Below are 15,402 nucleotides of genomic sequence, written 5' to 3'. Positions count from 1 at the left end.
GTATAGACACAGCACCATAGAAGGAAAGCTAAAGTGTGTGTGTGCACAATGCTCAAGCCAGCAGAGGAAGCCGGAACTCTGCGCTGGCTACCGCAGAGTCCATTGAGCAGAGTGCGACAGTGCATCTACTTGGCTTTATCATTTTTGCAGCCACATGCACTGTGCGTTTCAAGGCCTTCCAACCCTCCACACGCAAGCCGCACGTGTCGTAGACACCAGGACAGCGCGAATGTGCCTCGAGTGTAGGTATAATTGCTACCTCAATAGAATAACATAAATCTGTAAATTTTATATTCAAGACATTCACCCGAATGACCAACTATGACAGATAGAATTCGAGGCCGCTGTGCGCTTCAAAAGCAAGTGAGGTAAGACCCGTGTATTTCACAAATAATTTATTAGCACTTATTTATTTCCCGGCTTCAGCATGCCAAACACCTTGTTGCCCCGCACATGAGCTGCAAGATCTTGCATGCACGATACAATGTAGGTATCCCGTTCTGACTTTCTTGATACATAAATGGCCACCATTGTAATCCGTGGATCCAGCTTGATCAGGAAATAGCTCTTCTCCATTCTCTGCCAGAAAGCAACAGGTGAAGGCACCAAAGTTGACTAACCTATTACAGTGCTAAAACAGGCAATCAGTTGCTCATTTTATTATGCCAAAACATTTCACTACACATCAGACCCGGACAATGAAATTAAATCAAACTGTATTCTGACAGCACGACAAAATGTCAGCATTCAACCAGCTACATGCAGATTTTGCAATATGTCCGAATGAGTCTTCAGGCTACCAAATACCTGTCCATTTGCATGTATTAAAAAGCACAAATTTTAAGGTTTACTTGTTTTGTACCAACCACATTACATGCTGGCAAAGACTTCAGGCTGCGGGCTTTCTTAATAAAGATACATAGTACAGTGAAAGAAGGTAAGTACATAAAGGCACTTTCTTGCATTTAACATTTTCTCCCCCTTTTTGCAACAAACCAAGAAATTTCACCCTGAGGCAGCAGATGATGTAATAAGGATGGTTGGCCGACAGTCTCAGAATACTAACATGCATTTTTAAGCCCAAATCAGATATATTTTTTCTCCGACAAAAATATACAGGGCATATGAGGGTGAAAATAAAAGCTCTGCGCCCTCTACCTAAGCCAAGAAAGCTGATGTGGGGAAACAGCTTTGTTCTGCTGCATAAAGAACTTTTTAGAGCAACTCTACATCAGTTCAGAATGGTACAGCATTCCCTCAAAAGCCTCTTTGGATTTCATTGGTAGATACAAGGTTTATTATTTCAAAAAAAGTTTAAGGTCAAACTTACCTTCTTTATTTCGCATGCCCAAATCACAGTACCAACGAAAATATTCTGAGGCCACAGATTTTATCGTAACTTAGTGTACCTCAGTCCTTTTTGTGCAAACAAAATACAAAACAGATGCCAGGTGGAGCCCTTGTTCACTTTTACACCTAGTGTCTGAGTTCTTTACTGATAAAAATAGTTTTAGATCCTATGCGCTGTGGGAATTAGTTTAAGCGGAGCTTTCATTGGTGTTTGTGAAGTAAGTACCTAGCTCTGAAGACAATCACTGTAACCAGCTGCCTTTTGTGTCAGCAAATTTCAGCTTCTGGCCTACTCACTTGTGAAAGCCTGAAAGGCGATTATTAGGACACAGCAGGTCTTCAAAAAATATGCCCTGAACTTGAATTGCTGTAGGTATTGTCATTAATAGAGATTACTTTTGCACACGTTGGTACATCTGAATTCGATGTTATGGTGAACAGTGAAGAAAAATATTCCTTAGACGTCGACACAACCTTTTTGGAAACACACATCAAATATTGTGTCAGCATTAACTGTTCCATCCACAATCAACCATTTTTGATGCTTCATTGCTTACTGTGATGCAAAGGTTGTGTATGTTCTGTACTTATTGTCTTTTGCTCTTTTATTGGCAATGAATCTGAAACAGCTTTCCAGTTCTTCAGTTCTCCAAGATTTCACTTATGCACCACATCCAGGCTGCCTGCTTCCTTGTGACATGCCTACTATGACATCACGCATCACAATGCTGCTATACATCATGCTCTGTACTCTGTTCCGAGGAACTGATATACTATATTACACTGCTGTGCTACGCCATTACTCAAATGCCTCTGCACAGTTTTATTTAAAAACGTATGAATAAAGGTTAGTTGGTATGATATAGAGAAAGATGTAACTGCATGGTGCAATAAAGCCCTTCAGTTGTTAATCAGCACATGCCTTTGTCCTTTGTCTTTTATGCTTTGTTCTGACATCACACACTTCCCTAACCTGCAGCAGTAGCATAGTGGCTAAGGCGTTGTGCTGCCGAGTTAGAGGTCGTGGTTTCGATCGTGGCTGCCTCAGTTCAATACGGGCAAAATGCAAAATATGCTTGTTTCTTAAAAAAAATTTTTAATTATGGAGTTTTACGTGCCAAAACCATTTCCTGATTATGAGGCACGTCGTAGTCGAGGACTTCGGAAATTTCGACCAACTGGGGTTCTTTAACGTGCGTCTAAATCTAAGTATACGGGTGTTGTCGCATTTCGCCCCCTTCGAAATGCGGCCGCTGTGGCCGGGATCAGCAGCCTAACAGCCTAACACCTTAGACACTGAGCAACCACGGCGGGTGCAAAATATGCTTGTGTACTTAGATTTAGGGGCTCATTAAAGAACCCCAAGGAGGTCAGAATTTATAGAGTCCCCCACTAGCGTGTGTGTTCCTTGTTCGTGCAAGCTCTCACCTGCATTGAAATTATGAAATTTTACGTGCCAAACCACTATTTGATTTTGAGGCATGTTGTAGTATAGGACTGTGGATTAATTTTGACCACCTGGGGTTCTTTAGTGCGCACCTAAATCTAAGTACACAGGTGTCTTTGCATTTCGCCCTCATCAAAATGTGGCCACTGTAGTCAGGATTTGATCCCGCGAGCTATTCATTAGTCTAAACTGCATTTTAACTGTGCCACGGTAAAGGCAAATCAAAATGCGCCAAGTGTCTGAATGCACTCGCTTGCTCGCGAGGAGTTAATAACTCGAAGGACCACTCAGCAGCGTCCCATTGGACATTAATGCTTTGGCATTCACAACTCATAAGAAGTTCTTAGGTGTCCTTGGATTTTTTAAACTGTGAGTGCAATTAAAGGATCAGAATTGGGTACAGTTTGTTCATCTATGCTATCCATTATATATATGTCATTATATCATTGTAATTATCTCTTTATTGTGTCAATGTCAACCCCGTTCTCAACCCCAGTTTCGCCCTTACCACAGGACAAAACAAGAAAAAGACTTCAGCCACTATCACCACTGGGATTCGAACTCGTGTCTGGCAGTGCTACTGTTGCAGCAAATGAGCCAACGGAGCTGCTAAGTTTGCTGACTATTAAATTTTTTTCCCAGCCACAGTAACCACTTACAAATTGTGAGCCCACTTCCATGCTACACGTGGCTGTCAGCTAGTGTTACGTCTGAACAGGGCCAAGGGAACTAATTAGATGTTTGCCACGAGGCAACCCCGCTCGTCCATCAGCGCTTAGCCAAAAGTCAACGCAGCATTGACACCGACAGCTGACAAGTCCAAGTATGGAAATGACGAGTTTACTTCAGCCATACAAAACTGGTGATGATTAATTTTGAATGAATTCGTGAGAACCAATCATTTCACCAGGATGCACAGCCAGAGTGGTTGTTTTAGTTACTGCCGGGAGAAGCCTCACAAGTCATAGCCCGACTAAGCGCAGCCGAGGCAGGCGTGTACAGTAAACTGGAGTCGAGTTTGCTCGTAATATACAGGCTCTCCATAGAGGAATTTTGGAAAAGGTTTTGAGAGGAAAGAAAGAAGCCTAATGAAAGCTTTGTCAAGTTTATGTGTTGCCTGAAGGATAATTTTGCACATTGGGTGAAAGAAGCAGAGGTGGATAATGTCAGTAAACTGGCAGATTTAATCTGCTTAGAGTGTTTTGACAAGATTTTGGCAAATAATGTGCGCCTTCTGGTTAAGGACGGGCACGAAGGTGCATCTGTAAAGAGTGAAGCACAGCTGGCTGATGTACTATGTGGCAAGTCACGGCTTCAGGCCACAGAGCAGTAGTGCAGATTAGAATCAAAAGCCTTCCCCATGGCCACAATCTCGCCTTCAGGGGAAGAAAACCACAAAGAAGGGAGTGTATGGGAGTCCCCCTGACAGTTTCTAACTTTGGGGCTCCCTGTGTAGCACTAATTTTGTATGCAATTATTTGTAAAGCTGACATCGTTGATGTATAAACTTGAACTTGAACTTGAAACAGCCAGCTCCAGAGACACAGTTAAGCCAGAGGAGGAAATATTTCAGATTTCCCCACCCGAAATTCAGGAAGCAGGTCAGGCTGAGCAGCCGCCAACGAGAAGAAAGAAAAGGTGCTTGGAAATGAGCATCAGAAATAGTGCTAAGAGAAAGAGGCATTGCAAATTCAGAAATGTGGCAGAGAGGGCAATATGGCCAAATAAATCGAAAGCCACTAAACCCTGTGGGGAGCACAATGAAAGATTTAGAAAGGTCCATTTGTTGTTTGGAATGTTTAGAGTCAGAGCGCGTCGGAGTCGTCAGACCAGGCTGAAAAGAAAGGGCCGTTCAGCGCGGGTGAGAACAAAAGCCAGGGGGCAATTATGTTCCCCCTCACTGAGTTCCTCTCGAGGTGTAGCCTGTATGACACGGGAAAGTGTGGCGGTCAGGAGACGCGAAGTGGTCATACCAGGCAGTGCACTTGTAGTGGCATGCCAAAAAGGCGGGCTGACAGTACTAAATGTAACGGGGATCTGAAGCAAAGGGAATGGCCTATGTGCCCTTTGTATTTCCGGGTAGACAAGTTTGACAAGAGCTTTCAGACAGTGCCTGCCTCGAGTACGGCTTAAGGAGATGGTTTTCGCACGCATGTTTTCGAAATTATGTTTTTCGATAGGTACTTTTTCCTTAAGCGGATAGGCTTCAAGTTGAGATACACTTGTACTGCCAAATCTGGGTTATTTGTTAGAAACCTGTAGTCGTGCACGTGAGTATCAGTTCACTTTTCGGAAGTGGTCGTGAGATTTTTTTTTCTTTGGAAGATAAACTATGAGACATCCCGAACGTAAACTGCGCTCTATACGCAGATGACATCACCATCTGGAGCCCGGGAGGCTCCCTGGCAGACATGGAGCAGGCATTACAGTCTGCCCTAGATGCCATGGAAGAGTACCTATTAGACTTAGGAATGAAACTATCCTCCAAGAAATCAGAACTCTTATTATTTCGCAAGTGTTGCCAAGGAGTCCGCTACCTAACTCCTCTAGACGAACTTCCGATCACACTGCACACAAGAGACAGACTAAGTCACTACAACTCAGACATCTCGGCAAATTGCTCAGACTGCCCAGAACTTTATTGCTCACTCTCGCACATGCTATGGCAATGTACTGTGTTACCAAAGGGCCCTCTCTCCAGTGAGCCCGAATGGGAAGAAGCCCTCAAAAGCCCGGACTTCAAACTCCAACTCAAGGCCGTCCAGAGGGCCCAAGAACTGGCACAGTGTCACCACATTCCTGTCCCGACTTGGGCATCGCCTACAGTTTCAGCCCGAGCAGCTCCCCCCGTTTGATCTCCAATGGCTTAAGACTCCTCAGGACCTCAATAATGTTCTTGACTGACTGACTGGATGAAAGACTTGTCCTTTAGAGGAGACATTGTTTAACTGCACAATTTAGAAAACGTTAGTACTGTTCCTTTAAGGTGTGTCTCACTCGGACACAGAGAAGCAAAGTGTTAGTGTGTGTCTCGCACATGTATTCTAAGACGACAGCATTTTGAGTATCGCTAAGAGCATGCATGGTAGTATTTTGAAATAAACTCGAATCTTTGTGTAGCTTCAAGCACGTAATATATGCAACCTATTTTTTTGTTATTTCTTTAGTGCGGGTCCTCTGTGGACAAGAGAGATAAAATGTTAGTGCGTGAGTCACACGAAAGTAGAAGATTTGCGAAGCTTACAGTATTTACTCGAATCTAACGCACACACTTTTTCCGATAAAATGGGTCCAAAATTGCACGCACATTGAATTGAGTACGATCCTAAATCTGCGTTACAATATCGCCATTGGCATATTAAAATGGCCTCCTCACACGCGCTTCGAGCCTAGCTGCCATAGCTTCTTCCATGTGCTGCAGTATGTGTGCTTAGGTTAGTGCACTGTATGTCTTCCCAGTCTTCCAGTTTTCTACGTTTGATCTATCAGCATGGAAGTGCCGACTGCGAAGACATGCCGATTTCATCATGATGCCGCAATTAAAAGGAAAGTGATCATGTGTGCTGAGACGGACGGAAATCGGGCCGCATCATGGGCATTCAGAGTTCCTGAAAACTTGCATGCGGGACTGGCGCAAACAGGAGAGGCATTTTACTCCGGCAGCTGCTGCATACGGCGCGGCTGTGCAGCCCCTATCTTGAAAGTGATCTGCGGTGGAGACAGAGTCTACGCATCTAGGCGCATCACGCTGTGTTCTCATCGCTGAGCATGTTGAAGCGAGAGACCGCACAAAGGTCAATTTGCCCGCTCCGGCTACTGCACTTCGTCCCTCCAGTGTTTTGATAGGGTCATGTTTGCTTGTGCGTGCGTGACACCATGTTTGTTAATTTAGTTAGTAAGCGAATGTTTAAAAGTTTATACAGCCGATAAAACTACTATCTACTTTTCGTAAAGCTATATACTAATTCGCTGTCGCAATTGATGCTTCACCTTCCAGGCGAAGCTGCGACTTTTTTTATTTATCACAACTTTAGTGCGCTGGGAGTAAACCTTTATTTTTTCAAATGAAACAAAGTTGTATTTCTGTATGAAAGAATGAGGTGTGTGGTACTGTAAAAGACTTTTCCTTATTTAGGTCATGGCAAGCTGGTGTGCATTGCAATCAAAGCGTTTTTTTCCCCTTTTATTTGGTCATGGAAAACGGGTGCATTTTACAATCAAGGACGCATTACAATCGAGCAAATATGGTATTCGGAATATGTGGATTGCTTTGAGAAGGAAGCTTTGTCTTCACGGCCTGCACTTGTCTTGCCAGACTCTTGCAGAGAATGCATTCTCTGGTGTGACACCAACAACTGTTGTATAGGCGTCGTCCCTGCCAAACTTAAGGAACACAGTGTAGGGCATCCCGTGCCGTACCTCAGTTGAAAACTGACACCACAAGAAGAGGTGCTGAGCACCTCAGAGAAAGTGTTTGTGCACAGTATGGGCCATTCAAAAGCTAGGATGCTATGAAAGGAATGAAAGGCATGAAATTCGCGGTCGAGAGTGACCATTGCCCTCTTGCATGGCTGAAGCAAGTGTCGGAAAAAATGGGGGACTACTGAAATGGAGTCTCACTCAGCAGAAATACAACGTCAAGGCCAAGTATAAGAAAGGGAGCCAGAATAAATATGCAGATGGTCTGAGCTGGGGGTTTAAAGCAACGAACTCAGGGTATTTTTTTTAACATGTTTTGTACGTGTTGCTCGCAATGTTATTGAGACAGGCAACTTATTTCAGTCTTGCAGAAAGCTGACAACAACGAAAAAGAAAAGAAAGAGGGACAGAGAGAGGGGTAGAAAAGCGATGCGGGGATCATATCATCTGGTAGGCGTGTTGCACGAGCCCACTGACCAGTGTGTGTATGTGTGTGCCTGTGCATTCCCAGAGAGAAGGCCACAATGAAGCACGGGCTGGGCCCTCAAGCTGCCGTGTGACATCAACCATCACTTCTAGAACAATCCCCGAGGTCGCGACCGAACATTGACACTATGCGCAACCTGACAGGTGGTCACTTTCAGGTCAAATCTCTTGGCAGCAGAGGTGTTTCTTACGTCTCAACATGGCCAAGGGCATTAATTAGACGTTTGCTATGAGGCAACCCTTACCATCCATCAATGCCTACCCAGAAGTCAATGCAGTGTTGACACCGACTGCTGACGGGTCCAAAAAAGACCTGCCCCGCCCCCCTACCACTACCTGACAGCCTGAACTAATGATGAAAAGGGCCAATGTCAAATGATACCACGGGAACTGCTTCGACCTTGGATTCCCAGGTTGCTAAACAGTCGCTTACTCCATACCATTGGAGGTAGGAGTGCATCGGTGGTGGGAGTGCATTGGTGGTAGGAGCGCATTGGTGGTGGGAGTGCTGTGGAACGATGTGATATCAAGGGCAGGGTATTGCAACCAATTCGACGATTGTAATTGGCTGCGATGCACCCACCAGTTTTCCTAGCGGAGTTGTCTAGGGAAGATAACGGTAATAAAAGCGGAGACTTTTCATGCAGTGGGGCTGACATGTCCAGATGTGAACTCAAACGTTTAACATGCTCCTGCATGGAGTGGGCTTCCGCAGCTGGAGCCATGTAACTAATGTCAAAGAAAGCCTTCTTCCTTCATTCCTACTACCGGACGTATTCGTCGATTAGCTTGGTGGATTCCTGGCCCAAACCTCGAGCTGCAACATTAGGCAGTCACATGTCAACTTTTGTCATTATTTCTGCTCATTCTAATTGTCACAACAAATTAAAAGCACCTTCAGTTGGTCCTCACTGTGTCCTACATCTGTACAAAGCTTCAGTTTGCCACCCCGATTCCTTCCCCAGCAGCAACTGCTTACAAATAAAAAACAAACATCTATGCTATATACACAGCATCTTGCTAGGATATGAAAGAAACTTTACTAATTATTTGTGCTTGTTGATCCCAGCATAATTTTTTAATCACCTCCATGCTGGCCACACAATACACTACATCTGCACAAGGTTTGAGCCCGATAGCCCAATTACTTCATGCGCAGTGATAATTTGAAGTCGTTGATCAAGTTATGGATGCTACACATGGGGCAGACGTGGATGCTGGCACAACAGATATGGTGCAAAGCCCACATTAATCCCTTTAACTGTTGCAATGAGTTTCGAAGAAAAGTTTTAAACTGCAGAATTGTTTTTAGACTCATATATTTTGCGTCAACTTTTTCTAGAAAGTATGATACCAGAAAGCCTATTGAATTTTTACAGGTCTTGTTGAAAAAAAGAAATAGAAAAAGTTATTGTGTATGAATTAATCATCAAAATTGCAAGAAGCTGGACATGTTAAAGAACTGGGGAAAGTTCATAATGAATTAACTCGTTATTGGCACAAGAGGACGCTGTTTGTGATGACAAGTTACCTCAACATTGGCAGTTAGGGGGTTAACGGTCGACTGCAACGAAATTTCACTTTGGCTACACTAGGTATAAACGCATAGTATGTACCATTGAAGCAATCTTGGCAAAGCCACTGGACTGGTATTTGTGTAGTGTTCTTGATAGCAGCCTTTAAACAGCACCTAAGCAGACAATGCGTGCGCCCGGTGGTTGTCGCTGTGACTTAAGGTCCCAGCATGCCACCTTCGAGATTTTTGAGCGCATCACAGGCAGTCGTGGGTGGCACATTATCCCACATGTGATGCTGAGGAGCCAGGCATTCTAGGCCATGCGTCACTCCCAGCAAGTGGTAATGACAGCATCTTTAACGAGAATAGCATCCTCAGCATTGTAAGACCAATTGCTTTTATGGCTGTCCAGCTATTCCACCAAAAACATGGACCAATCCCAGAAGTATTGCAGTCTGAAAGCGTCAGCCAATCCCAAAGGGGTCGTTCACGTGGGTATGTGCTACTCTTCAATGAACCTCTTTGACACCAACTCAGATATGTGCTCCTGGGGCAACTTGGAATGTGCCACTGGGTACGTGCAGCCTTTCATTGAACCTTTTTAATGCAAACTTTGGTCACTATGTGCAGAGGGAACATGTCCAGAGGGAAGCATGTAGGAAGAGGCCGAATGCAGTACGCGCCTAATGCATGACACGTTTCAGCTATTTGCATACTTGCATAGTCATTTAAGATGAGTTCTGCCTGAATTTTTTCAGCTTCGGGGTTAAATAAAGCCAATACTTTCGCAAGCTTTTCATGGCACTTTGACTTGTATTTTAATCATACAGTTTTGCACAGAGGCCTCGGTATATCTTCACTAATTATGCTTCTTACGCGGTCGAAAATTGTGTTGCAGTTGGCCTTTAACTGCTAACACAGTTTAACAGCAGGACACAGAGTAGTGCGTCAAACTGAGTGATGTCAACCATCCTGCTCTGACATATGCTTAAAAGCGAACTTGATGATGTGGAACAATTTTGGTTATGCTTCCTCTACTCTACACAAATACATCAGTTGAGCAAGCAATTACACGACGCAAGATGCAGTAACTCATCAATGAATCTGTTCTTTCTTCTCTATGTTCATTCCTAAATACTACTTTTTATGTAATCAGAGCACTTTTCATCACTTTTTTTTTTCACAGCCTTGACGCATAGTGCAACACACATACAAAGCAAACAAAGAACTACGTATAATTTTTTTTTTGTGGACATAGATTCTACTGTAGTTAAGAAATAATGAAGTAGCAAAAAGTGAAGGCCACCACCACTCACAGAATCATAGAAGTACACAATCCCCTCAGAATTGAGATCATCAGACTTCTTTGTGATGATCATTATAATATTAGGTCTGTGCTGCTTATCTTGGTGTATCTGCATGGGAGAAAACAGAGCAGTATGCTGTTGACTGAAGTCAGAGCACAAATCAAATTTCACAAGCAGGATGGAAATGCACAGAGTCTCGACATGTAAAGTTGTCAAGGTTCTGATCACAGAAGAAACTTGCTGCTCTGGATATGAATAACAATGCGAGGTCTCACTCAATGGAACAAGAGAAAAACATTTGGCAGACTTGTGCGACTCTGCAGCCAAGCTATTTAACACCCCTCTTCCCACATCAACCATTGTTCTGGGTTCAACTCGTCCACCCAAACTTATCTGGTCACCCTGACAAGTACCCAAAACAAAGGCATGAAAGTGCAGTGCATTTGTGATGACTATCAAGTGAAAAAAGGTCACTTAGACATAATGAAACTATCCAAAATTGTGCTCTTTTGTAGCCTGCTTCTATTCCCTGCTGCCAAGGGGAGGGTGAATTACTTATATAATTGCTGCTAAGGAAAGCAGTTGCTGACCTGATGGAGGTAAGTTTCCTTGTTGAAACATCAGCCTGATGCTTCCTTTGTTCAATCACTGCTGATCACTTCAAGGTCTCCATCATTTTGTGAACCCTCCCAAGATAACACCAATACTTCATTTCCTTGGTTTTCCAGACTGCTGCATTACGCTGCCACAAGACTCAGGCAAGCACACCTGCCCCACGTGTTTGCATGTTTCCTCCATTTTTTGTGCTTATGATAGACAGTGCAGCAGGACCTCACTAACCTGAACCTGACAGGATCAGGAGAATATGCATGTTTCACTCATTAGGAGTTTTGTTCACTGAAAGAATGCTCTAGCAGATATACTAGTACTTTATGACACTCTGAAGCAAATGTTTCGGTAGATTCATAGGACGCAAGATTTTTACTTTCGAACTTTTGCATGGTTAAAACATCCACAAGTCACACAGTGTTATGTATATAGTGTTTCTACAGACTTACAGCGGGATAAGAATAGATGACAGGATAGGAGTCAATTCCTTTGGGAGCTTCGACGATGTGGTCTGGGTGGCAGTAACCATGTTCATAGTAGCCTTCAACTCCTAGTGCTTCGAACAGCAACTGGACACACAGTGCATCCGACTTTTTGCACAAGCTGGCTATCCTGGAGAGTATATGAAAAAAAAGCGAGAAATAAAAGGAAGAAATCAATGAAATGAACGGTGTGGCTTCTGAGCATAAGAATTGGTCATGTCCCAGTTAGTGAAGCTCTCGAGCACACAAATTAAGGCAAATTTCCACCAATTATATGTGCAAACTCCTGGAAATGTGCACAACACTGACAGCATTAAAACACTGATGACAGCACGACGACAGTAGCACGGCAAATACAGCACGATGATGGATAACAACGGAAGCAAGATGGCTTAAAAGGGCCCCTCAACGTGTCAAAGAAAGCGTCTTAGGTGACATCAATAGCACTGTCACAATGCAGTAATTCATGTGTATACGAAATAACTATGTGCCACTGTTATGATTGGAGAAGAATGTAATGTGTTATTTGTAGCGCTGTGTGAATAGCAAAATTTTGGGTGCGAAGCAAATTCAAATATTAATGTTCGAGTGCGAATAGATTTTTAAAATTTATTTTTTAATACTGTAAGCCTTGACAGGCTCTCACAGGAGTGGGAACAAAAAATGACAAAAAAGTACAGATTGCTAACAAGACAAAAAAAGAAAAGAGAAAGAATGATCTGAAAATAAGAAATGAAAGAAAAGAAAATCCTAAGCAGTACAGACTAAAAGGAAAGATTAGACATTAGACACTGATTTCGGAATATGAATTGCAAACGGCATACACAGTAAAAAGCATACACTAAAAAAGAACTGCGATCTGCATAAGCATGAAAAACATACACTCCGTGAGCAGCACTTTTTTTTTTCTACAACAGCACAACTTGCTGATCAAAAAAATTTTCAATCTTGACAGTAAATGTGATGACAGACTCTCAGGACACAATATCGCATGGCAGTTTATTAGATAATTCTATGACTGACGGAAAGAAGGAATACTTGAATGTATTACCAGCGGGAGATAAATGGCCTGATACTCTTGTCGTGGTTTGTTCTGACCGAGCACTGGTATGGTGGTTTTAGGTATTCGCGTTTGCTTATATTACTACTGTGATGATAAAGAAGGTAGAGAAACTTTAAGGCATCAACGCATCGGCAAATTGCCAAGGTTTGAATGTTTGCCCTGTTGCGTAGTGTGGTTATGCTAACGTCACATGAATACTGCTTATACACAAACCAGAGAGCTTTATTTTGAATTCCCTCAAATTAATTAAGAGGGAAGATTTGGTGCGGATTTGAGATAATACTGCCGTATTGAAGCATTGGCCTTACAAGGGCCGTCTAACTTGCTAGCTTAACTTTGGGAGGTGCCACTGCAAGTTTCCTGCAAAGGTAACCCAGCTGTCCATATGCTTTTGGGCACGTCTGTTTAATGTGAACGCCCCATTTTAATGCGTTTGTGATAGCAACACCCAAGTATTTAACTGTGTCAGCTTCTTTTACATGTAATCCCATTAGATGATGCGCACAAATTTTAGGGGGACCTTTTTTTGAGTCATATACATGCATGAAGTTTTTGCTACGTTAATTTCCATTCCCCATTCTTGACACCACCTGGCAATGCTAGTTAAGGAGCAATTAAGTCGTATATGGTCGTTAAACGTTCATACTGTGGTGTAGATGACGCAGTCATCTGCAAATAGCCTTACTGTTACATCAGGTTCAACATGAGAATGAATATCGTTAACAAGTATTATAAAAAGAATTGGACCCAGCACAGACCCTTGTGGAACACCAGAGTAGACATCTAACTCTTCAGTGTCATTTATTTTAACATACTGGCTGTGGTTTGAGAGATAGGCGGTTATCCAGTGTACTATGTAGTGTCAATCCTGATATTCTTAAGCCTGTCAATCAATTTTGGATGGGGCACCTTGTTGAATGCTTTGGAAAAGTCTATGAATACTGCATCAGCTTGAAGTCTTGAGTTAATTACTGTAGAAAAGTCATGCGTTATTTCGAGGAATTGAGTTACGGTAGAAAGACCTTTACGAAATCCGTGTTGTTTGGGGTAAAGTAGACTGTTGTCTTCAAAGTAGGTGGTAATTGCTTTGCTAATGATATGCTCCATCATTTTACAATGAGAAGTGGTGAGTGAAATCGACCTGTAAGTGTTTACCAGTAACTTATTACCTCCTTTGTGAATTGGAAGGACCTTGGAAAGGAGCCAGTCCACTGGCAGGGTGGCTGCATGAAGCGTATATACAGGATTACATTTCTTCTGGCGCATCCTTTGTAGATTTCCTTTTGGGTGGATCACACTACGTGTAATCCATGAGTTTGTGTTTTGCATGTTTCAGTCGTGCGGGAACAAACATTCCCTCACAATGTGTTATTATGTCTTTTAGTTTAAGCCATAGATTATCCACTGTACTTTTACTGTGCCATTGAATATATTTAGAATATTTTTCGAAGCATCCAAGTTAAATTACCAAAAAAATGTACTGCAAAACATGGCCAAAAAAGCAAATTTATTGCACAACTAGTGTACTCCCACATAGTTGTTCCTAGAAAAAAGAACAGTCCAATACAGCTGTTCAACAATGGATCAAGTTGAATCACTGAATGTTGTCATGGAGCAAAGCGAGCTGCTCAACATGTCCTGGAAGTAGGCATATCCTACTGCTACTAACAACTGCACCGGACAATGAGAACAGGTGCTTGCTAGACATGCTTGTGGCTGGTATGGCCAGGTATTGCTTTGCAAGATGAGCCAGCAAAGGGCAAGCTCTTGCACCTTGGTCCAGCCACCAGCAACACAGTTCTTCCTTTCGGTGCGAAGTCACATTATGCAAGTACCTTTCTGCTTCTGCTTATGGCGATGAATGATGTTGCTGGCTTAGAAGGGAGTCACAATTCTTCCACAGTGCTCAGTTGGATTGGAAATTTTCCAATGATGCAGGTGATGCAACGTATGGCATCGGTGCAAAACTGGGTAACTTGATATTTTGCCCTTTTTAGGATGATGAAAGCTCATATCAAAGGAAACTTATTTCGCACTCTGAAGATAGCTACATTGCATTTTTTTTGCCAAACCTGTGCCCATGAGTGGTGCAAACAAAGGAAGGAGATCTTCAGCTGCACGCCGACCAGGAAAAGTTTCTACAGGCCAAAAACTAAAAAATATCCAGAACTTGATGACAAGCTTGCAGACGTTCTGAAGCAGCTCCGCGTAGAGCAAGCTTGTCAAGTTAATGGCCCTTGAATCGGTGCACGATTGGGGTGTATCCAGAAGTGACCTTAGAGCCAGTAAACTGGATCACTGAAGGAAAGGAACTATCAGCAGAATAAACTTCACATTCTATGTGGGTGTATTGTGCTTGTCTCTTTCTTTTTCTGATCATCAACATAGGTACATGCCATAGTTTTAAAAAACTCTTGTAACATTATGTTCAGGTGCATTTTTATATTGAACTCTCGAAAATTGGGTGAGCGTTACATTCAATTAAATACAGTATGAGCAGATGCTGTGCTTCACACTTTTATGCTGCACTCTTTCTATTCTGTGTGCACTGATTGAACCACCTCCTCTAAAATATCATCACAGTGCAGTGGCAGCCGTTAACCTTTCTGATAGGTCGAAGTTTGTGAGGAAAATTGAGTTTCCACGCATCACTACAAGTGCTGTGATCTGATTTTTGGCAAATGAAACCATGGTATTTATTTTCAGGAACTTCGAATACTTCG

At 42.9% G+C, this 15,402-nt stretch overlaps 1 protein-coding gene across 2 annotated transcripts in view; it reads right to left on the bottom strand.

Annotated features, from left to right (window-relative positions):
* Positions 1 to 378: 378 nt before the first annotated feature.
* Positions 379 to 15,402, bottom strand: part of LOC135898754 (KICSTOR subunit 2-like) — a 50,668-nt gene continuing 35,644 nt past the window's right edge. For both annotated transcript variants that reach the window (XM_065427887.2, XM_065427886.2), the window contains exons 8-10: positions 11,584 to 11,746; positions 10,535 to 10,633; positions 379 to 579 (exon numbers count right to left, since the gene is read on the bottom strand). In XM_065427887.2, the coding sequence (XP_065283959.1) occupies positions 406 to 579; positions 10,535 to 10,633; positions 11,584 to 11,746 (436 nt within the window). In that variant the 3' untranslated portion in view covers positions 379 to 405. The remainder of the gene's footprint in view (positions 580 to 10,534; positions 10,634 to 11,583; positions 11,747 to 15,402) is intronic.

This window comes from Dermacentor albipictus, chromosome 3 (assembly GCF_038994185.2).
Source record: "Dermacentor albipictus isolate Rhodes 1998 colony chromosome 3, USDA_Dalb.pri_finalv2, whole genome shotgun sequence".
Lineage (NCBI taxonomy): Eukaryota > Metazoa > Arthropoda > Arachnida > Ixodida > Ixodidae > Dermacentor > Dermacentor albipictus.
The sequence above is the reverse complement of the archived record's forward strand: the minus strand, read 5'-3'. Positions and strand labels throughout refer to the sequence as shown.